Raw genomic sequence first — 24077 nt, forward strand, 5'->3', positions numbered from 1 at the left:
CATGAGCTAAGGCATGTCTGGTCCTGGACAGGAGCGTATTGAAGCTCTTGGCTTCGGGACCAGAGGGACAGCAGGCCCTGAGGCCTTTTCTCTCCTTTTCTGCCCCCCCCCCCCCCCCGCCCACTGCTCTTCCTGGCCACAGTCTGACCTCACTGATCTATGGGGAGCAGAGTGAGAAGACATCTCCGTCAGATATTTCTTTGGAGATGGAACACAAGGACAAGGTGAGTGCTGGCGGGGGAGGGGCCTGGGCCCAGAAGGTTCCTCATTCGGGGCAGCAGCCCGGCCGTGTGCAGCAAGGAGCGAGCTCACACTCAGGGGCTTTGTAGCCTGCGACACCAGACCTGGCCATGTGACCTTGGACAAATTCCTCAGCCTTTTGCCAAGCCTCCGTCTCCCCATCAGAAAGATGGAGCTATTCACCGTTCCTACCTCCAAGTAAGAGTTAATTCTATCATTTTAAAAGGATTTTTAAAACGAATGTTCCTGCTCTTCTCAAAGCCTCAGCCCTTGTCATGGCCCGGGTCCTGCCCAAGCCCCCACTCCCAGCCAAGGGACTCGGGTCCCACTTCACATAGCGGCGTCTCGCATCGGGCAGGGATCCCCTCAGCCTCCCACCCCTGCTACGGGCAGCCCGGTCTTCTCTTCCCTGTCGGACGCCAGTCGTCCACCCACGCTTGTTCATTCACTCAGCCCACTGTCCTGGTGCACCTGCTGTGGGCCACCCCTGGTCTGGGGACTGGGCAGTGAACAAAACGGACCAAGTCTAGCTTCATGGGACTTTCTCTCTGGCTGAGGGACCCCCAGACAAAGGCACACAGGACGGTGGTCAGTGCATGAATTCCAGGAGGGGCCAGGAAGGCTGGCCGCAGTCATGGAACGGAGCTGGAGTGTTGCAGAGAGGGTCGAGGACGGTCGTGGGCCCCGCCACTGCCCACAGCTGCCTGTCTCCCTCTGCCCCATCACGGCGCAGCCAGAAGAGCTGCCTGCACCTGTGCCCTCCACTCACCCCTTCTCGAGCCCTGCAGCGTGGCTTCTGCCCTCCATCCTACCCACACAGCTCACCAGTTGTCTCACGCTGGGAAACCCCGTGGACTTCCCTGAGTTCTCATCCAGGTGATCGCCCCGAAACAGCTGGCCCTATAGACCATCTTCTCTTCCTGAATAGGCCCTTCCACTTGCTTCTGTGACACCGTCTCTGGGGCTCCCTTCTACCACTCCGTTGTTCCTCTCTGTCTTCTGCTGGCTCCTCCTCCAGCGCCCGTGTTTCCCTCAGCGGGTCCCAGGCCTCCCCACTCGCGCTCCTGGGCGGTGTCCCCCATACTTATGACCTCAACTGCCCCCTCACCACAGACCCTTCCTAAATTTCCGTCTCCAACTAAACCTCCCTCTGGGCTCCAGGCACATTTATCCAATGGCCTTCAGAGTAGCTCCCCATGGATATTGTAAAGGCCTTTGGGGTTCAGGATGTCCAAAACATGTCATGATGTCCCTCCACCCCCCGTGCCTCGATCCCTGGTCTCAGACTCTACCCAACACCCACCCAGGGGACCCCCCTAGCTGTGGCCCAAGCCCCAGGCACAGCCAGTCCATGACCGAGCTGTGTTGCTGTCACCTTCCCGGTCTTGTTCCTCTCTGCCTCTCCCCCACAAGTCCAGGCTCCCCGTCGGTCTCTTGTTGAATGACCAGCACAGCCTCTCACCAGTTTCCACGTCCACTGTTGTGTCCTGCGCCCCTCGCTTTCTACCAACTCCGGGGCGCTCCCAGGAGCGCGGACACGCACTCCCCTTCACTGGCTCCCTAATGTTCTTGGAGTCAAGTGCAGCTGCTTTGCCGTGGCCTTGTACGTTTGTCTTCCTCCCCCTGTCCGGCCTCTCCTTCTCCTCCCAACTCCCCCATCCCCGGCCACATCGGCCACCATTTAGATCCTCAAAATCGCCACCTCCTTCCCTCCACTGGGCCTTTTGCCGGCTCTTCCCTGTCCCCCACCTTCCAGTGGCCCCCCCTCAGGGCCAACACGCGGACCCTTTGCTCAGATTTCAGCCCCCGCACCGCTGCCCCGGGAGCCCCATCCACCCCCGTGTGTCCACATCTTTTGTTCTCAATGCGTGGAAAATGCATTTGTCTTCTTCAAGGCTCTTACCCCAGTCGGTAACAGTCTCTCATCTACCCGACCTGTCCCGTGTGTCTGATCCCGCAGCGAGAGTGGGCGCTGACTGGGTCCTGCCCGCCCCGCTCCCCGCACCCCTCCAGCCTGCCGTGGAAGTAGCATCTGACAGGTTTTGTTGAAGGTGCTGAGTGAGTAGAACCATTTTACTTCCGCTCTCATCCCTCCGAGAGACCTGGCACGGTCTGCCCCAGGCCGTGTAGGGAGCCGCAGACCAGTTCGTGTCACAGAGTTTCTCCGTAGAATAGGGACAGTCACACCTTACCTTTCAAGGTCGTTCTCAGGTTTATTTTCAGAAACATGACTTTGGTTGGGGTTTTTGTGTCCAATGGCCAAAAAAGGTCACTTATTTAAAAAAAAATAGCTGAGAAATCATGATGGCAACAGCAGGCAATCACCTTGCAGAGCTAGCTAGAAATGAGGCAGGCGGGGGGAGTGGGGGGCAGGGAGGTGGCCCCAGGAGCGCCCCAGTCACGATGCCGGGGCCTCAGCCGGGCATCAACAGAGGGGCCATTACCCCGTGTGGCGGCAGTGAGGAGGGTGGCCCACTAAGAGAAGTGCGATGAACCAGCCACAGTCACTCGGCCTTGTCAGCTGAGCGGGCTCCTGCAGGGGCGAGGCAAGAGGGGAGGAGGCATCCCTGCTCGGGCCCGCTGTTCAGCTGCTGAGATTTCTGGACAGTTTAGGCCTTTCATAGCTGTGATGGACCCACGGGGGGAGCGTGTGTGCGTGGGTGTCTGTTGTCCGTGAGCGCAGAGAGAGATGGTCCCCACAGGCTCACTGTGACTTTCGCAGGGGCCACGCTTTTACTCATGACCTCTGCCCCTTGATGGACAGTCCAGTCCCGTGTGAATTCCAGGACGGGGCCCTGCCTCGTGTGGTATTGCTCTTGACACCCTCCATAGAGAGGGGGCGGAAGGGAGTCCCAGGAAGGTGGGTCCTCCACTGTTCACGACCATGAGGGACCATCCACAGACCTACTTGCTCCCTAAATAAATCACACCCTGTTCGCCCAAAGGTGGGTGGTGGAGAAAGACCCCCCAGGGCACGGAGGGGTGGTCAGACTCTCAGCCCAACTCTTTCTTATTTAGCGATTCAGTCCTTCCCTGGGGACTTTCCCAGTCAATGCCACCAGCATTCTATTCCCCTTCATTGCTCTGGCTCACACGTGGGCATCTGTCCTGATTTTATTTATTATTTATTTGAGGGGGAGGGGCAGAGGGAGAGAACCCCAAGCAGGCTCCACACCCAGCACGGAATCCCATACAGGGCTTGATCCGACAACCCTGACAACATGATCCAAGCCAAAGTCAAGAGTCTGACTGAGCCACTCCCCGAACCCTTTTCGAGAGAGTGTCCTTATCTTAGTTCCCTAGGACAGAACTGGGAAATGGTCCCCCCGAGGTGAACATCCGTCAAGTAACCCCAATCCAGGGAAGGGGTCTGGGTGGGCCTTATCCTGAAGGAAACAAGGAACTTGCTTCTGTTTCTTGCTTGCCTGACCACCCCCCACCCAAGCCACATTGCTTCCTTTTGAGCAACACCTCTTCCCCAGTCAGTATGGTGCCGGGGAATGTAAGCCAGCCGGGCCTGCCTCTTCACTGATGTGTTTGTGGTCAGTGGGGTCAATCAAGAATCGCAGCTTCCCCCGATCTTGCTAAACCCTGCAGGGTCCCAGAAGGAAGCATGCACCAGGGTAACTTAATCAACTCCTGGATCTGGCAGCTTTTAGGGCCATGGGCCCAGCCTATCCTCGTGCACACTCTTCCCAAGCACACTTCCTCTCTAGGTCTTCTACCGCCTCCATGGCTGAGGCTGCCTTCCCCTACCACCCAGAAACCGGACAGCAAGACCTTGAGAGAAAGACATAATCCGCAGGACTCTCAGACAGAAGAGGAGAGACCCAGGGGAGAGTCCAGAGAAGTGTCTACCTTGGGGACAGGGAGATCCGGGAAGCCCAGAGATACCACCAGGATCCCCCGCTCTGGTCCTCTCTCCTCTGAGTGGGCTTTTTTCCTCAGACAAACTCCTGCCTGTGGCGTCGAAGTTGGCACCAAGCCCCTGCAGGGTTCATGGTGCTCGGCAAGGTGTAGGAGCTCAGGTGGAGAGAGACCCCCCCCTCCCCACATCCCTGGTCCATCAACCCCCCGGAGAGAGTTTTGGTTGGCCCCACTTGGGTCAAGCTCCCACTTGTCTCTGACCATGGGTGGCAGACCCCTACCTCACGGACAGCCCCCCAGACCACAGGCCTGGGGCGGGAGGCATTCCCCAGAAGGAAGCAACGAGGGATAGACAGAAAGCAGCCAACATCCACCCCACAAAGGGTCCCTTCTGTCCCTCTGGCTCAAGGCCCACGAAACCCCCTTTTCCTGTAACAGGAAACCACATGGCAGGAACGTCAACTCACAGCTCGCTTCCGGGGAGACCCCTCCCTGGACAGTCACCGCGGATCCCAGAGGGAGCCCACTTCCTTCCAGAACCCGGCTCTTTCTCGCTGCCATCTCTTGCCTGGAAGGAGGGCCCTGTGGGCGCTGCCTCACTCCGCCTGGCTTCCCACAGCTGCAGGGCAGGCCCGGGGCTGGATTTTCTCACACGTTCTCTCCTTTCTCCCCAGGGCTTCTATTCCTGGTTCTTCAACACCGTTACCATGAAGTAAGTGCCTGAACTTTCCATTTTTTTTTTTTTTAAGATTTTTTTTATTTATTTGCCAGAGAGTGAGCACAAGCACGAGCAGGGGCAGGGGGAGCAGCAGGCAGAGCGAGAGGGAGAAGCAGACTCCCCACTGAGCAGGGAGCCCAATGCGGCACTTGTTCCCAGGACCCCGGGATCATGACCTGAGCTGAAGGCAGATACTTACCCAACTGAGCCACCCAGGTGGCCCCCCACTCCCCCTGACACTGCCTCAGCCCTGTGGAGGCAGAGGACGCCCTCTGGGGTGCCGGGGGCTTGTGGGAATGGGAACTGGACACAGCCCGCAGCCCTCAGGAAAGAACCACTCCCTCACGTGTGTGAATCCACCCCAGGAGGAAGAAATTCTTCCTGCGTTGCTACTTGCTTTATTTCTGTGAGCACCTTCCATCATATTGAGATGGAAAAGAAAACACCGGGCAGAAGGGCACCCTTCCTCTTGCCTTGGCACTGATGACCGAGAGACAGCCCCTTGCCCACTTGCCTCCCGGATCTCTTTAGGGCCAGATCCCACTTGGCAAGGAGAGAGACCCCAGGTCCCCCATTTTCTCCTGACTCCCCCTTGTGTCCGGATTCTGACTTCCCGCTCCCGATTCCGTCCTGCTTCCGCTGAGCATTAGAGCTCTGTGCCCCCTGTGTGTACGTGTGTGTACACACATGCACGCACAATCGTGCCTGTGCACACAGCTCTGTGTCCACCTCATAGCCCTGCACATTCCCAGGCACTTCCTAAATTTCCCCCATACGCCCTGCCTTGCCGGTCTTTCAAACCCCTCCTCTGGGGCCCCTTTCTTGCCTGGGGTGCCTGCCTTCAGGTGCAGCCTTGCTGCCCCTCCCAGGCCACCTGCAGCAAGGGGCCGGACTGGGCCTGCTGATTTGTTTTATTGGCAAAGGCTCCTAAGACTTCCTTCTTCCTGCACGGGCCTCCACGCCCACCAGTCAAGGACCTGGCTGGGAGCATTCATACACCCTCCCAAGAGCCCCCTTGACCCCCATGAGCCACCTCAGGGTGCCTGTCTTTCTCCAGACCTGCTGAAGGGGGCACAGGCACCCTGCCTAGACCCTGGGAACCCTGAGCTGGGCTTAGGACCATGGGTCTCTGATGTTTAAGCTCCCACCCCACTGATGGGGAGTCCCCGTGGCCTTGCCCCTGCCCTCTACCCCCTACCCAGTCTACCTACATCATTCATCAGGGTCCACAGGAAATGATAGAGCTAGTTTGTGTGTGGTCCGGGGACCTTAGCCACACGCAGGGGGAGTGGAGGGAAAATGATTTAGCTCTTGGCACCTTTTCTGGTTTTGCTTTGGTAACTCCTAAGACATGCACAAGCTCACATGAAATATGTTCTCATTCAGAGAAGCATGAAAGTCCACCTCCAGCCCTCCTCCAGAGATGCAATCCCTGTCAACAGTTTTTAGGGAATTGTACGTTTTATCTTTTAAACAAACATTTACTTAAAAAAAATTTTTTGTTTTTATTTTATTTTTATTTTTTTAAAAGATTTATTTATTTATTTATTTGACAGAGAGAGAAAGAGATCACAAGTAGGCAGAGAGGCAGGCAGAGAGAGAGGAAGGGAAGCAGGCTCCCCTTGAGCAGAGAGCCCGATGCAGGACTCGATCCCAGGACCCTGAGATCATGACCTGAGCCGAAAGCAGCGGCTTAACCCACTGAGCCACCCAGGCGCCCCAAATTTTGTTTTTAAATGACCACCAAGGCCTATGACCTTTTGGGGCTGGTGGCCTCGGGACGCTGTCCAGGCTGGCTTTAGGCTCCTGGGTTTAGCAAAGTCATGAATGTTGGGCAGGATGGCACATTAGCTAGCCCTTTGCAGGGGTGAGAGGGAGGGGCTCCTGGAGTGCCCGGGCCTGTCGGCGCTGACTGCATCCCCAGTCCTGGGTAGCTTGGGGCTGACTTTCAGGTTTTCCTCTGCCATCTGCTGACACGTCAGTGGGTGTATACAGGGTGGGGAGAAACATGTCCGTATTGCAGGAAAGAAGCGTGGCAAATACAAGACTTCATGTGATAGGTGTCTCTGTGGTGTGTGTGCAAATATGAAATTAAAGAGGCACATCACTCCATTGGTGCAAATCTGCGTGCAGCTGTTGGGGTGAGCGTGCCTGGACCTGCAGGTCAGGGGACATCAGTGTGCATCGAGTGCGTGTGCTGGGTGCGGATCCCCGACTTCACCCAAAGCCACCTCCATTAGGAACCCATCATCCGGGAAGGGAGGGAGGCTGGCCGTTGCACTCTGCCTCCTGTACCCTTTGGGATGTCTAGAAGACAGCCTCACACATTTGTTGAGCAGGGACAGGGACGCCAGTGTCCCCGGACACAGAGCCCAGGCAGCATAGTTGGAGAGACAAAGGTTAATAAGACTCACTACATATAATTCATAATGGGGAGGTTATAACTGCCGGGCAAGGGACATTTGGGGGAGCAAGAAATTAATTCGAACTGGGGGGTTCAGGAGAAGCAAGTTTTGAGCTAGGCCTGGAAAGATGGGAAGAATTTCCACAGTAGGCCCAGTGGAGGGCCGTCACCAAAAGAGATGGCTGCATGAGTGCAAGTTTGGGGCAGAAATGGGCAGAAGCATCCAGAAATGGTCATTCTGGTATGGCTAGAACCAAGGATACATGGCAAGAGAGAGGCTAAAAGATTGGGCTGGAAGCATCAGTAGGACCTTGACTGCCATGCTGAGAATCCTGGGCTTTGATCTAGAGCAGTAGAGGACCCATTCCTATTTTTGAGCAGACTACTCAGGGTGAAGATCTGTAGGCAGGAGCATGGGTCAGGTGGAGGTTGCTGGCTGTGGACAAAGTCCAGAGGCAGGGTGACCATCTAAGGAAGCTTTTCCGGTGTCTGTGTGAGAGGGGGTGCTGACCGAGGGAGGAGGCAAAGGGAGAGAGATCATGGGGCTCATAGTCCATGGGCCGTGGTCTCCGCCTGGCGTCCAACTGGTTAAGGGAAGGAGTAATCCAGGTCTGGTTTCTGGGGAAGAAAGCGATGCCACTGGTTGGGAGCTGATGAGATACTAAGGTGTTGGGGAATGACGGATATGGCCAGGGCAAACCCGTATGTTGACCAGCAAGCTATTGGAAGACAGGGTTCCTTAAAGCTTTGGGGAAGGGTCAGAGTGGGAGGGCGTGGCCTGGGAGATGGGTGCACGTGGTCCTAGTTGAAGTTGTGAGAGCAGATTGATTACCCAAAGCAGGAAGCAAGATCGAAAAGAGAGTGTCGTGGGAGCAGGAGGAAGGGGCGGCCACCTCTAGGGCTGGACTCACTAAACCCACGAGGCTGTGGGGGGCAGCTTGCGAGCTCCGAGCTCCCGGCTGAGTGGAAGGAGAGAAAGAGAGGGCGTGGACATCGTGATTTGGGTCTCCTTTAGGAGGGCGATTCCAAGGGTAAGTAGAGGCAGAGGGAGAGGGGGGCAGGAGGAGGGAAGCGGGTCAGGGAATGGAGGCTTGAGGAGTTTCTTGTAGTTCAGAGTAGCCAATGTGCCCTTGAACCCGGTGGTAGCTCCAGGGTGTGGAAAGAGATGGCTGCGAACTTGAAGATGAGAGAGGACAGTGGGTACAGTGGGTCTCGAGAAAGAGGCAGCAGAAGGGAGACGACCAGGGCCACGAGGAGAATTAGTTGTGAGGAGGAGGGTGGTGGCTGGAACGCTGGGGTTCAGAAGGGGAAGGGATGGGATAGAGGAATGCAGACGGACTCAGATCCACAGGCTGTCCCCGGAGCTGTAAGGTAGGCTGCTGAAGATAACCTGACTTCCCCCCACAGAGAGATGGAGCAATGGGCCCAGTGCCCAGTGCAGTGGGGGGAGCAGGAAGGAAGTCCCTGTGTCCTTGGTCCCAGCAGCTCCCCTCGGCTCCCTCCTGAGCCTGGAGGCTCTCTCAGCCCCGTCCAGTCTGAGGCACGCTCCTGTCAGTGACCAGGGCTTGGCACCCAAGCCAGCAGCAAGGACCTCCCTTCATTCCCCCTCCCAGCACCCCACCTTCTCATCAGTTCCCACCCACCCCATTCTCGGAATTAAATTCTCAAGTCCACGCAGGAAGTATTTTAACGGCTTGCAGTTTAAAAAAAAAAAATTCAAGAACTCTAAATAATTCCCTAAATGGGGATTATTGAAATGCCTTGAAGATATGCTCTTTATAGTATTGTTTAAAAATAACTCTGAATCCCAGACTGGATGCTAGAAGTTGCATATGCCCTCCAAGCCCGACCAGTGAGCAGGGGTGAGTAAACTGGGACGTCCACCGGCGGAGTGGGGAGGCCACCTTGGTACTGGGTATGAACCAGGGCTTCGTAAGTGGAGGCCACAGTCACCATTACCACCGTGTGGCCGTGAACCCTGTAGACAGACCGTGAAACAGTCAGAAAAGGCTTCGGGTTAAAAGCTAAGCAACACGGCAACACATGCAATGCTGTTTTATACCATAGTCACAGAGTTGAATTGGCAGGACGACGGCAAAGCAGAGGCAATGGACCAAAATGCTTCCTGGATAGGACTGCAAAGCAGATCAAGGATTAGAATGTTGCTGGCCCTCCAGGAGCCCTCCTCCGGCTCCCTCCCAACCCCCCTTTCACCTCCCTCTACCTCCCTCTCTCTAAAGACAACCAGTATCCTGATTTCTCACTCCCTGTTCAGGGGTGCCTGTTTTTAACTCCGTGTATGAAACATTCAGTGTTGGGTCTTTCACCTAACATTGTGTTTGTAAAGTCCCGCTATGGTCATTCATTTTTTTTTTTTTAAGATTTAATTTATTTATTTGACAAAGAGAGGGAGAGATTACAAGTAGGCAGAGCAGCAGGCAGAGAAAGAAGGGGAAGCAGGCTCCCTGCTGAGCAGAGAGCCTGATGTGGGGCTCGATCTCAGGACCCTGAGATCATGACCTGAGCCAAAGGCAGAGGCTTAACCCACTGAACCCCCAGGTACCCCGTGGTCATTCATTTTTATCTTCATATAGTATTTCACTCTATATAGAATGTGATCTATGGGCGCCTGGGTGGCTCAGTTGGTTAAGCAACTGCTTTCAGCTCAGGTCACGGTCCTGGAGTCCCAGGATCGAGTCCCGCATCGGGCTCCCAGCTCCATGGGGAGTCTGCTTCTCCCTCTGACCTTCTCGCCTCTCATGCTCTCTCTCACTGTCTCTCTCTCAAATAAATAAATAAAATCTTTAAAAAAAAAAAAAAGAATGTGATCTATGTATCTCACATAGGAACATACACTTCCTCATCTCACAATTCTTTTTTTATTTTAAGGAGGCTCCATGCCCCTCAACTCACACCCTCCGAGATCTGGAGTCGCACGTTCCCCTGACTGAGCTAGTCCAGGCCCCCGATATCTCACAATTCCTGTGTCCATTTCCACTCTTAGTAGACACGCAGGTTGTCTGGGGCTGTTGGAAATGATGTATCTGAGATTCCTCTACATGTCTCTTGATCCACGTGTCCGTGTGTTTTCCCTGGGAGTGGAGTTGCTGGATCACAGGTTGTGCATATGTTCAATTTCCTTGACCATACCGTTTGCCGAAGCTGTGGGGCCAGAGTGTGTCCCCATGCGTGGCAGAGAGCTCCCAGGGCCCCTACACCCTTGCTGACACTTGGTAGTGTCTGACTTTCTAACCTTGACTCATCTGGCACTGTGGAGTGATAGCTCATGACGGCTCCCGTAAGAATTCATTTTTAATTTACAAATTAAAAGAAACCACTTTAAAAAAAATCGGATGCAATTCCATATCACTACTGGTTTGTCTGGTGCCCGTGTCAAGCTCAGCCTGTATGAAGAAGCGAGAAGAGAGGAAATGACTGCTCGATTTCAAAAGTGCTTCTGGACTCCCGTGTGTGCGTGTGTGTATGTAACAGCTTCTGCCTTGGATATGTCTGGGAAATACATTTCAGACATGACAGAGGTTTTGAGATAAAGGCTGATCTTTCTAAAAAAAAAAAAAAATAGATAAATACAAATAAAAACTTAGGAGTAGGGTGCTAATCTCCTCCACCTCTACCTCCCTCCAGTGTACGTCGTGGCCGTCCCAGTGCCTGAGAAATGTCCTTGTCTGTGTGTCTTCCAGGAATGAGGATCTGATCAGCAAGTGTGGAGATGACGCCCGCATCTACATCATGTTCCAGTACCACCTCATCATCTTCATGCTCATCCTCTGCATCCCGTCCTTGGGTATCATCCTGCCCATCAACTACACCGGCACCGTTCTGGGTAGGCGGAGCTCAGCGAGCCCAGGGCCACGGGAACAGGAGGACAGCCCGAAGGCAGGACAGAGCTTGGGTCTCCGTAGTCTAGAAATCCAAAACCAAATCCCGCGTCTCAAAATTCGTTATGGGACCTGAGGCGCCCCAAACTTCAGTTCTCCCACATGGAGACTGGAGATGAGACGTCCGTCATCCTAAGGTTGGCTCAGGACCCGGGACAGCAGGTGTGTGGTGGGAATTTAGCCTGGAACTGAAGGCTTAGTGGCAGCCCCACGCCACACCTGGCGAGGTACCGGCTAGGCCTTTGGATGGCATGTGACCTACGGCAGAGATCCCCGACCTTGATCTCTCCCCTGCCCCTGGGGTGACAAACATGGCACTGGAAGCGCCAAATTGGTCTCATAGGAAGTCTCGCTATTCGTGTTATATAAATGGGCAGGTCCTTTGGACAGACTGGGCTTGGGCTTCAAAGATAGACTTGGTTCCCCGGCTTTGACCCACATCAGCTTCCCAGAAAATACCTTTGCCCAAACTAGCAAATCATTTCATTTTCTATTCAGCAGATCAGTCTCCCCAGGCGTCGGGTCCTCAGCTGTCAGGGGAATTGGGAGACAACGTGTGTCCGGTGCCTGGCACGTAGTAGGTGCTCAGGGACTAACAGCCAGTATTTCACTTAACATATGAGGAGGGATTGAGCTGCAGGCTGCGTAACGAAGTGGTGTCGCTTAGACCCCAGATGCCCAGGTGGCAGCCAGTGGCGCCCTGGTTCCTCCCAGGGCTATTTCTCTAGCCAGAGCAAGGCTTCAGGTACTTCAAGGTAGCCCGCAACGTCCATGCTCCCAAATGCGGCTACCGGAGTCAGCAACCTCTGCCTTTCTCAACTCTCTTCCTAGCAGCCAGTGTGTTGGCGATGCTATTTTGTATATTTTGTATTTGTTACATTAATGCAGGATTTCTGGACGTGTTTCCTAACACCCAGAGATGTCTAAACCGACAAGCTAATAAACTTTGCCGGGAGGATTTACTCTGTCACAATGAGGCAACGTGACATTCTTGTCGTGATGGTTGCCGTTGGTGACAGCCTTGCTGGTTTCATCCCTCCACTCATGGTGGGGCCCTGGACTCCTTCAATAAGCAGTTACTGGTGTCTGCCACACTCCACTTGGACACTGGGGATGCCACACGAAGACGTGGTCTCACATCACGGCCATAGAGCCCCATCCAGGAGTCCCAGGGGGAAGAGGAGTCTGCTGGTCTTGTTGGGAGTTGGGGGCAAGTTCTCGGGAACAAGAATGAAGGGCAGGACATGGACGAGTGTCTCCAGACCCCAGGCATTCGTTCAGGAGCCTTGAATTCAAGCGGCCCCTCAACTCACTCCGTTGAGGAACCCGCCTTGAGGTCAGCCACTTTCTTCTCTTCCAGATTGGAACAGCCACTTTGGTCGGACCACCATTGTCAATGTCTCCATAGAGTAGGTACCTGATCCTCTTCCCTCCTGGTTTGCTGGCTGGGGCACTGGTGGGGAGAGAAGGTCTGGCGTGTGGGTCGAAAACATGGGGACTGCTTTGCTACTAAGAAAGGCCTGGTCTCCTTGGGACCCATGTACCGTAGGGGTGGTGGTGGTGGTGGAAGACACTGCATCCTCTTGGTGCCTCAGTGTCCCCAGATCTGAAATAAGTAGAACTACCCTAACTGGCCACTCCTGAAGATCTGCAAAGATAGCCCTGTTTGTTTCCTACATACAACCCCAAAGCATCAAGGGCCCTGTAGCAAGCAGAGGCTTAAGATATTATTTCCTGCCCACAAAATTATGTATGCCATCCTCATATAATGAATAAAGGGTAGACCAATTCCCATACGGGAGGGTGGGGATTGAGGACCCACGTGACCTGGCTTTATGCCCCTCCTATATTATGTCAGCTGACCCTGGCTCTGGGGCCATGCACACCCACCCTGAGCTTCACTCCTAGTCTAGGAGGAGGCAGGGGAGGACAAGTGTTGGATGTGCTTTGTGGATTTCAACAGCAGCCAACCCAACCGGTGGTTCAACCAATGTTTGCCGAGCCAGATGTGGCCCTGCCAGTCCACCCTGAGGAAAGAGGCCACATGGGGGGTCTTGGTCATGCATGACCGACTTCCTGACAAAGCTAAAGGGGCAGGTCCAGCAGGTGTGCGTGGAGGTCCACACGTCCTCGGCCCCACCCCAGCCCCTCTGCCTCTTGCCCCCACCAATCCATCCAACTCCAAATCCATCCAACTCCAGAGCAGAATGGGGCTCTGGCCTCTTCCTCACCAGCATCTCCCAGGCCAGCCACCTGCGTAAGGTGCCTATGCCTTCCCGACAAGATGTTTTAGTAGGGCAGTAAAGACCCTTCAACATCCATAAAGCCGTATTGACAGATAGCTGGAATGTTTCCTTAGAAACCGTAGAAACTCACCACCTCTGAGGACACGGAGGACTGAGACCCCTAGCTAGATGGGGAATATTTGGTGAAACGTCAGGCACTTGTCACCAGGACAAGTGGCGAGGAGAGATTGTGAAATAAGGCAGATTTTCTCTTCTCAAACCGCACCAAATAAGGTGGGCCCTATTTCTGAGCAGTCCTCTTGGCCACATGCCTGGGGACAGCATCATACAAGCCCAAAGTCCTGGTGCCACCCGTCTTCTTGTCCCAGGAGAGGCAGAGCGAATCCACTGGGCCCTCCTCCCTCAGGCCCGAGTAGGACGCCCTATCCCTCACCACCGAGGACAGATGTCCCCTCTGTTGGTCTGTCAGGCAGCTGTGGGGGCGTGAGCTGAAGCCACTGGCAGCCCTATGTGGCCGTGAGAAGTCCCCGAGCATCCGCTGCTCACCTCCCAGTGCTGCCACGGCTGGGAGCGACCTCTGCCTCATTTCCCCATGGATAGTCACAGTAGCACCTCACATGGTGTGAGAATCTGGTGAGAAAATGTACAGAAAGCATCTCGTCCCCGCCGGGTCTGGCATGTCGTAAGCCCTCGGTCAATGTTAGCCTGCGGTAGCTGGCGTGGGCCTCCCCCTTCTTACCATGGCCGCTCCCCCTTCTAAGGAGCCCGAGAGTCTGAGGGTGGCCCAGGGGAGACCGCCTGGGTGGGAGAGGGTGGTCTCACCCCTCCTGTGTCTTGTTCCTGGCAGGAGTAAGGTCCTGTGGTTGCATAGCTGCTTCTCCTTCCTCTACTTCCTCCTCAACCTCGTCTTCATGGCTCACCACTGCTTAGGGTTTGTGCCCAAGAGGAGCTACAAGGTAAGTGAAAAGACCTCCAGACCTGCTCCCTCCCAGCCAGAGCCCTCGCCTGCTGGACCATCCCGCTCCCGACCTTCAGAGGCATCCCCCAGTTCCATATAGTCTGCACAGGGGGCCGGAGGTGAGGGGCGTCTCTCCCTCCTCCCCTTGGCCCTGGAAATCGTTACCCAGCCCCTAGCACAGCTGTCCTGGTTGGTGAACCACTGGAAGGCTTCCAAACCGCTCGGTATACCGCCACTCCCAGGCCCCTCCTACCCTGTGCCCTGCTGCCCAGCGCCTCTCTGAAGACCCCTGGCTCCCCACCATCCACAGACTAAAAGATTAACCCTAAGTGCTCCATGCCCCCTCCTGGGGAGTGCCCAAGTTCCTTGCCCTTCCACAGTCCCTGAGGTCAGAGACCCCAGGGCCTGGCCCAGGTATGCCCCACTGTCCTGGTTTGGGTCACCCTAGCTCCCAGGCCCTAAGATGAGGGTTTGCACAGCATTCATTTATTTTGAAGGCGATCCTAGGAAAAACCAGTAGAGAGTGAGGAAATAGGATGGAAAAGGAGATGTAGTAAGAGCGAGCAGTTCAGGAGCTACCCCCACTCCCCTGGGAGAGAACGGGAACTCCAGAGTTTTCTCAGCCAAGGGGAGCATTTGGGCATGTTCCCGCCGACTCCCGGTCCACTGCTGGTTGAGGCTGCATTCCGGACTTTAACTCTTCACGCCTTGCTGGCTGGCACAGGCAGTCCCAGTGTTTAAAGGGTGCAGCTGCCCTTAGGGCATAGAGATGAGGCTGAAGGGCAGCATTGGGCCTGGCAGTGCTGCCTGCCCAAGCCCACACACGCACCCACACCGGCACCAGCACGCACAGAGCCCCGGCCCAGCCCCAGCCCCAGCCCAGCCCAGCTCCTGCCCCAGCACCAGCCCCAGGCCCAGCCCCAGTCCGGCCCCAGGCCAACTCCAGCCCAGCCCAAGACCCAGCCCAGCTCCAGCCCAGACTCAGCCCCAACCCCAGCCCCAACCTCAGCCTAAGACCATCCCCAGACCCAGAGCCAGTCCAAGACCCAGCCCAAACCTAGCCCAACTCCAGCCCCAAGTCAGCACCAGCCCAGCCCCAGCCCCAGCCCCAGCCCCAGCAGAGCCCCAGCCCAGCCTAGCTCCAGCCCAGCCTAAGACCCAGCCCAGACCCAGCCCAGGCCCAGACCCAGCCCAGACCCAGCCCAGCTCCAGCCCAGCACCAGCCCAGCTCCAACCCAGCCCCAGCACCAGCCCAGCTCCAACTCAGCCCCAGCACCAGCCCAGCCCAGCCCCAGCCCCAACCCCAGCCTAACACCAGCCCCAGACCCAGACCCAGTCCAAGACCCAGCCCAGACCTAGCCCAACTCCAGCCCCAAGTCAGCACCAGCCCAGCCCCAGCTCAGCCCCAGCCCCAGCCCTAGCCCAGACCCAAACCCAGACCCAACGCAGCCCCAGCCCCAGCCCCAGCCCCAGCCCAGCACCAGCAAAGGAGGAGGCGTGTGGACTGTCTTGGCTCTGATGGGGAAGGGAGACACCTTTGGTTCCATGCTCAGCCATTCAGAGCTCCAGGAGAGTATGACCAGCTCCCTCTCTGCCAGCCGTCCTGAAGGACCGAGTCACTTTCCCCCACCCCAGGACGCAATCCACACCCCCCTGAAAGGTTACCCCGCATACACTGGCCTGCAGGCATAGAGGCTTCGGCACCCTTGACCAGTCTGGACTCAGCTGCTGCGGCCTTCCTTCTTGTCCCCAGAAGCTTCTGCTGAGACTCCCATCCCTTGGAGCTGGAGAGAGGGCATGGCTGAGGGTGACATCCTCGTCCCGAGGAGAGAGCCGTGGCTGAGGGGATGGCTCAGACAGACCTTTCCCTGCACAGAATAAGATGTGAAGTTTGAGGGGCTTCCCCATCCCCGCCCCAGAGCCTACTCCCGTCCTAACTCTCCTGCCCGTCTCACGCTAGGGACAGCCCTGCTACACAGTGGAGAGGTGACGAGCTGGAATGAGGGTGGGGACAGGCCACACAAGAGCATGAGCAGCCCCCTTCGGTCCCGGAGCTCTGGTCCTCCTCCCTGGCTAGTGCTGTCTGCCCCTTCTGGATCTTTCTCCCTTGACATCAGCTATCTGTGGCCAGGGGCCTGCAGCAGGGCCCCAGAGACGCGGCATGCCTGCCCGCAGCTGCCCCAGCGCAAGGCCTGCTGCCATCGGGGAAGCGAGCCAGGGAAGCTGTTACGGAGCTTCTCCACCAAGGGGCAGCCTGGTTGAGTAGCAGGACTTCTCCAGACAGTTCTGAGCCCACAAAGACCCAGACATCCGGGAGTCCCACATAAACACGGTCTTCTTTCTCCATTTGCCCTCCCCACTTAGGTCACAAGGACGCTAATGATCACCTATGTCCCCACGGACATCCAAGACCCGGAAATCATCATTAAGCATTTTCAGTAAGTCGGTCGAGTGGGTCGAAGCACAGATTGCCTCCTTCCCGGTAACCTTGCCCAGATCATCATGTGGGTAGGAAGTAGAGTGAGAGACACCCCAGGTGGTAGCCCATCCTGGACTTGGCTCAGGATTAGCTTTCCAGAATGGGGGAGGCCCTGAGGCCAGAGCAGGGTTTCTCAAGGCAGGGGCTTTCCTGCATGGCATGAGTGTGTTTGGTGGGGGTGGGGAGTGGTTATCAGTTTCTTCCTTTCCCTCATTGCTCCAACCGCAGGGCCTGGCGAGCTCCTAGACCACAGTTACCTAGAACAGGTCATGTTGCGGCATCTTTTGTGACCCAAGTTCCTAGCTCCAGGAGCTCATTATCTCCCATGGGCAGGAATGTCCAGTTCCGTCCCCTGGCCCTATTCTGGATCATCTGGGAAGGGTGTAGCCATTCTCAGATCACCAGGAATCAGCTCTGAGATTTGACCTGAGGAGCAAGGAATCGAGTCTCCCACCGGAGAGCCAGGGACCACAGGCAGCTGAGCCACCTGGCTGTGTGGGCTGTAGTTTGGGGTGGGAGTCCGGGTAGGATGGCCAGTCCCCAGCACCACAGGCTGGCTCAGCGTCTGTGTCTGTGGCCACAGCGAGGCTTATCCTGGGTGCGTGGTGACCAGAGTCCACTTCTGCTATGACGTCAGGATGCTGATCGAGTTGGATGATCAGAGGTGAGTCTGCAGGGGGGGTCTCCCTGGATCTGGGTGGGGGGTGCAAGGGGACGGTGTGGTTCTGCCAGCCCCCCGACCACAAGATGCTTCCTTCCGCTGCCTGTTGGCCGACAGGCGCCACGCGATGCGCGGCCGGCTTTACTACACAGCCAAGGCCAAGAAGAGTGGGAAGGTGATGATCAAGACCCACCCCTGCTCCCGCCTGTGCTTCTGCAAGTGCTGGACCTGCTTCAAAGAGGTACCCAGCCCTGGGAATCAAGGGACACGGCAGAGGAGGGGCTGGGGCACAGGGCCTCCAGCTCCGTCCAGGCCTCTGTTTCCCCGGGCCCCATTCAGATCTGCTCTGGGCTGTGGCTCCTGGCTCCTCCTCCCTTTCCACCAAGCCCTGCCTCCCCGTGGAGAATACAGAGGAGCTGAAGCCTTTCTTGGATCCCCCTCTGGCGTGATCCACGGCGGCTTGCTCTTACCCACTTCCGGTCTTGGATGGGAGGACCAGAGAGAACATGACAGGCTGCTGTAGGCTGCAATGCCTCGGGCTTTCAAAGGGCTAGGACAGGAGCATTGGAAGGCACCGGGCTCCATCTTATCACCCAACTGCTACGGCTAGAGGGAGGCCACAGGGCAGGACTGCACTCTAGCCAGTCCAGAAAAGAGAATCACCCCCATTTCCTGAAAATGCTGCAGACACATTCTGCCACTCCTCTGGGAGTCCAGCCCAAGTTCAAAAGCACCTCTGGGCCCTGCTCTTTGATCAGGGAGCTGATTTCAGAGTCATAGCCTTTTCTCGTTCTCAGAGTGGGATCTGGGAGCCCACTGGGATCCTGAGCTCTTTGCCAGGCTTTGAAGGGAGTTGGGAATGGAGCCAAGGCCTCGGACCCATCACCTGGATGGAGAAAGGCCTTATGTCTAGGCGAGGCCTTCCTAGAGCTCTGGCTTCTCCAGCTCTGAGGGCCAAATCTCGCCCCAGGTAGATGCAGAGCAGTATTATAGTGAGCTGGAGGAGCAGCTGACTGATGAGTTCAACGCTGAGCTCAACCGCGTTCGGCTGAAGCGTCTGGACCTGATCTTTGTCACCTTCCAGGACGCCAGGATGACGAAGCAGTGAGTCCCAGGCCAGCAGCTTGCTGCACTCAGCCCAGCCCTGAGAATGGGCTTCTGCTTCTCTAAAACCATCCTCTTTCACCCCCGTTCCAGCCAAGGGGGGAAGGAGAGAGAACCTCCCTCCAGGTGGCCAAATTTTGACCGTCCCTCAACCCCTCAGGTCTCCTCACAGGGAGCCGCCATCTTGCTTTCTGGAGCATGTCTGCGTCCATTTCCGCACAGCTGCCAGACCCCACTTGTCTCCATAGATACCCAGTCCCCGAGCTCCCCAACCCCATATGTCCTTGCTTCAGCACAGCGGTGGTCAGAGTAGACATCTTGGTTCTTCTTCCAGGCCTTGAGAAGAATGAATCCATTTTCCCCCATTATCACCCCTTTCCTCACCAAAAGTGACATGATCGAGAAGCTGTCTGCTCTCCTGCTGCAGGTCTTCCCTAATTCATAGCCTTATAGCCTCCTTCCTCTTCTGCCTCAGCCTCTGGCAGCTCTACCTTGATAAGGAGTCGATTCAGAGCACTTGGGAATGTTCTGGAAGGATCCTTAGGGTGGAGTCAAATAGATGAGAGCCCAGGCCTCAGTCCTTTGAGGATTGTGGACGCCTTCCTCTCTCTGAGGGAACCTGACCATACACAAAACTTTGTCCTCACCCACCCACACTGTACAAAGGAACAGTGGAATAGCCTAGAATTTAGTCAAATACAATTGTGTGCAATTTTGCAAATCACTTACACTCTCCAATTTCTTGTCTGTCCAGTTTGTTTACTTATATCTTCCCTGTCTACCCTGCAGAGGATTAAGAAGGGATATGTGTTCCTATTAGTATATATGTTGTATAAAACAATATACCGATGTAAGACAATACTGTTTCTTTTCTTTTTTAAAAGATTTTATTTATTTACTTGAGAAAGAGAGGGAAAGCATGAGAAGAGGCAGAAGGAGAAGCAGGCTCCCTGCTGAGCAGGGAACCCAATGTGGGGCTTGATCCCAGGACCCTGGGATCATGACCTGAACCAAAGGCAGACACTTAACTGACTGAGCCACCCAGGGCTCCACTACTGTGTCTGTTCTGAGACTCTGTCACCCAGTAGGAAGGGTCTGAGGTTTAATTACTGAAATATGAATTTTAATCACAGAAATATGAATTAGAACACCAAAGACTCCAGTGCCGGCACCTGCCCCTCTTTGGTTGTATCTTCAGGCACCTAAATTTAGTAGTCTTTTCGATTGGAATTATCTTCATAGCCCATTAGCACAGTGTCACACACAAAAAGAACTCAGTTGGTAGCTATTAATACTGAGATGAGGCTGAAATTAGTTCTTCCCACATCAGCCTCGAAGAAAGTGCATGTATTTGAGCTGTCCCTGCTGTCAAGAGGAAAAGACTTTATCTGAGAACCATGTTGTACCCTCCTTCCCCACCCCCCCCCAACCCAGGGAAGTCCCTCCCACTGCTGCCCCTTTCCTCCAGGGACTAGGCTGCCCACCTCTAAAGCTCTGGGAGGCATACTCGAGGCTTCGAGAATCCCCAGGAAATGAGGCCATCTGTAGGACCCCGGCATGAGACCCCTCCTAAGCCTGTCATCCTCAGCCCCAGACCTCTGTCTCCTCCCCCCGTCTCCACAGCATCCGAGAAGATTACAAGTACATCCATTGTGGCGTGCCCCCCCAGCAGTCCTCTGTGAGCACCATTGTCAAATCCTACCGCTGGAGGGTCGCCCTGGCCCCGCACCCTAAAGACATCATTTGGTAAGCCCCTGCTGCCCCTCCCCTCTCCTTCCAGGTCCTCTGAGACTGAAGAAGAGAACAGGGTGGGAAAGGAATGGGGTCTGTTCTCCTATGGGGCTGGTCCTTCCTGAGCACCGCAGCCTCGGCCGACTCCCAAACCCAGCCCACCACCAGGGCCTTGACAAAGGGTGTGAATGAGGGGGAAGACCCAGGGCCCAGTGTGCATGCAGGTCTGGTGGTCCCCAGGGGCTGAGTTAGACCAGGGCAGCCTGGGTCTCCCACTGACATGCAGGACCCCCCACATGGGCCCCATTGAAGGGCTGGGACCCGAGGTCCTAAGCACGTCTCCCTCCTCCATCCCTCCCCCCAGGAAACACCTGTCCGTCCGCCGCTTCCATTGGTGGGCCCGCTTTATCGCAATCAACACCTTCCTCTTCTTCCTCTTCTTCTTCCTCACCACGCCTGCCATTATCATCAACACCATCGACATGTACAACGTCACCCGCCCCATTGAGAAGCTGCAGGTGCCGCCTCTGCTTGGGCCAGGCGTGGGGGCCCCAGGGAGATGAGAGAAGGACTCAGGCGAGGACGGGATGGGGTCCCCCCTGGAACACGGCTCCCATGCACCACCAACATGGCGGGGGTGGTGGCGGAGCCCATGGTGGCTGGACTTGACTTTGTTCTAAAGGGGTGAATGTGCAGGTCATTGCCCATCTGAGGGGCTGGAGCTGGAGAGGAAGGAGAGTGGGGGCGGGGGTCGCAGGCAGGCTCTGGGGAGAGGTGGGGGGATGGGTAGTCTAGGCCAGAGGAGGCTTGGAGGGCTTCTTTAGATTGGGTCCCCTGAGGCCAGCTGGGGGTACAAAGGGTGCAGCAGAGGGTGTGGCCAGTGTGACAGCTCTGTTCTCCCCACGGTCTCTAGAGCTGGGGGTCCCTTGTTTGAGGGAGAGGGTCGGGGGTGGGGAAGAGTGAGGTCAGCCCCAACACAGCTGTCCGAGAGAAGCGGGACATCCGCCTCCCTCACTTCCAGACACAACCCCTCCGGGCTGGGATCGCTGGGCCTAGGGAAGCCAGCCCTGAAGTTAGAGGCGGCTTCTCCCCGACAGGGGGCTGCAGAGGAGCTGGACTGGCCCATTTCCAAATCCTACAGGCTGTTCTAACGTGCCTGGAAGGCCTCCTCTTCCATATTATCCCCATCCCTAGCTCCGACACACACACGCACGCACACGCGCGCACACACACGCACACACATGCACAGTCAAGCCACACCACCTCTGCTGCTTGCTTCTGACCCCCCTTGTCAGCTTCACAGCAGGCCCCAGAGGGCACCGCAGCTCCCCACCTCTCCGCCACTTTTCACACCACATCACGGTGAAGGGACAGTCTTCTCCCGGAGCTGTGAGATGTCAGCGACAGCAGCTGGCTCTGGCCTGAGGGCGAAGTCCCCAGGGAAGGCCCAGGCTGCCCCTGCAGGGACCTCAGCGGAGAAGACCCCATGCCCCATGAGGGCACTGCTTGGCCTTGGAGTGCCAGACTCTGCCCACCCCAGCCAAGCAGACCCCTGGCCAGCAAGGTTGATGAAGAAGGCCACGTCCACTGCACAGCCTCAGGGAAACCAAACCTGCTGTGGGACTAAGCTCAGGGGGAAGAGGCGGGAGGTGTAGGAGAAGCAGGGGTGGCCTGAAAGGGAAGGGTCGCCGCTCACACTGATGTCTCTCTGCCCTTCTCCGCTCTCCACAGAGCCCAGTCATAACCCAGTTCTTCCCCTCCCTGATGCTCTGGGCATTTACAGTGATATTGCCTCTGATTGTCTACTTTTCTGCCTTCCTAGAGGCCCACTGGACCAGGTGAGATGGGGGCCGCCTCTCCCCGCCCGCTCTCTGCCCCAGCCCCAGCCCCTTCCCCTGCCCACTCTCCCACCAGCCTGGTGTCAGGGTCTCCCATCTGGCCTAAGGAATTGAACTGACGTGGGATGGCTTCGATGCCCAAAACTATCCCAAAAGACCAAGATGTATACATATACATACATATATACGTGTGTGTGTGTGTGTGTGTGTGTGTGTGTGTGTGTGTGTGTTTAAAGAGGGGACTGAGTTGTCTCTGGGTCTCTGGCTTCAGGAACGCTGAGATGGGGCCGCTGTCTCAGGCATGTGCCCCTTGGGCTGCTCCCTCAGCCCCCAGCTACGCACCGAAGGGAGGGAGCTGTGAGCAGCTCGGAACTGCAGGCAGGACGCCCAGGGTGAGGAGGAGAGAGCAGAAGAAGGCCACAGAGGAGCCCAGGAACTCAACCTGACTACAGACCCATGTAGCTCATGTAGCAGCCACATTTTATTTAAAGATTTTATTTATTTGAGAGAGAAAACGTGAGTGGGGGGAGGGGCAGAGGGAGAAGCAGGCTCCAGATGCAGGACTCTCTCAGGACCCCGGGATCATGACCTAAGCTGAAGGCAGACGCTCAATGGACTGAGCCACCCAGGCACCCCCAGCACCCACATTTTAAACGATGGGAGCTTTAGCCCTAATGGGTTAGCTCTCCCTGTTCTATGGTGGCAGCCAATTGAGTGGAAAGTATTTACTACATCCTGGGACAGGTGAACCTCTTTTGCCTGAAGGCTGTGTGGTTTTTTGGTTTGTTTGTTTGTTTGTTTTTTAAGATTTTATTTATTTATTTGACAGAGAGAGATCACAAGTAGGCAGAGAGGCAGGCACAGAGAGAGGGGGAAGCAGGCTCCCTGAGCAGAGAGCCCGATGCGGGACTTGATCTCAGGACCCTGAGACCATGACCTGAGCCGAAGGCAGAGACTTTAACCCCCTGAACCACCCAGGCGCCCCAGCTGTGTGGGTTTTGAAAGTGATTTCCTGCACCAGAAGTTCCTGCCATCCGACCAGGCAGTAAGCCATGAGGTTGGTCCTAACAGAAACACTTACTCGTCTTTTCTCTGGCCAAGGACATGGCTTATGTGGATTCCTGAGACACTGCAGGGATCCTGGCATCAGTGGTAATGTCCCTCTGACAAAGACACGAAGCGCGCAGCACCTGTGTGCCCTTCCTGTCCGTCCCGTACCCAAGGCTGACCTGACTGGTTGGTGCTGCTGCTCCCAGTGGCCGCCCAGCTCCCAGCGATCTGTGGGGTTGGCATTGGTAGGCGCTGTCCAACCCATTTTTGAGGCTAGGTAGCTGTCTCTGTCTTTCCATGCATTCTGTAGTTATTAGGCCTCTGGTTCTTATCACATGTTTCTTTGTTCCCTTCTAGATCAAGCCAGAATCTGATCATCGTGAACAAGTGTTACATCTTTCTGGTGTTCATGGTGATTATTCTGCCCTCTATGGGACTGACCAGGTACCTCCCCTCCAAGCATCCCTCCCCCTTCAGACAGGCTCTCCCTAGAGTTGGAACCTCCTCTCTCAGATACCAGATACCTCACTACAAATCTGTTTCTCAAGTGACAGTCACTGAGCCTAGCATGAGCCAGGTAGCCTATGAACTTTAAGGGGTCAGCCGTGAACTCTGCCTTCAAGGAGCTTATCATCCAGCGGGGGCAACAAGCCGAGCCTATCAGCTCCCTGATAGCCCGAGGTGGGAAAAACGCAGCCCGCGTGTGCTGGAAATCCAGAAGAGGGAGAGAGCACAGCAGGGGAAACGGCTGGTGAACGTTTGCTAGAAGAGGCAGCTTTGAGATGAGAGGCCAGAGGGTTCGGGGCAGGGGTGGCCCAGCATGAAGAAGGCGGAGAGGCAGTATGGGCTGACCCACTGGACCACTAGAATGCCAGAGTCTCT

The 24077-nt window shown here is 56.0% G+C and overlaps 1 protein-coding gene across 7 annotated transcripts in view; it reads left to right on the plus strand.

Annotated features, from left to right (window-relative positions):
• The window catches only part of TMEM63C (transmembrane protein 63C), a 127696-nt gene that overhangs the window by 90085 nt on the left and 13534 nt on the right, over positions 1-24077 (plus strand). For all 7 annotated transcript variants that reach the window (XM_082733636.1, XM_082733641.1, XM_082733642.1 and 4 more), the window contains exons 6-18: positions 143-224; positions 4782-4819; positions 10931-11073; positions 12489-12537; positions 14222-14330; positions 16697-16770; positions 17395-17475; positions 17590-17713; positions 18443-18576; positions 20200-20322; positions 20672-20825; positions 22039-22145; positions 23553-23639. In XM_082733636.1, coding sequence (XP_082589762.1) covers positions 143-224; positions 4782-4819; positions 10931-11073; positions 12489-12537; positions 14222-14330; positions 16697-16770; positions 17395-17475; positions 17590-17713; positions 18443-18576; positions 20200-20322; positions 20672-20825; positions 22039-22145; positions 23553-23639 — 1305 coding nt within the window. The remainder of the gene's footprint in view (positions 1-142; positions 225-4781; positions 4820-10930; positions 11074-12488; positions 12538-14221; positions 14331-16696; positions 16771-17394; positions 17476-17589; positions 17714-18442; positions 18577-20199; positions 20323-20671; positions 20826-22038; positions 22146-23552; positions 23640-24077) is intronic.

This window comes from Mustela nivalis (genome assembly GCF_964662115.1).
Source record: "Mustela nivalis genome assembly, chromosome: 6".
Lineage (NCBI taxonomy): Eukaryota > Metazoa > Chordata > Mammalia > Carnivora > Mustelidae > Mustela > Mustela nivalis.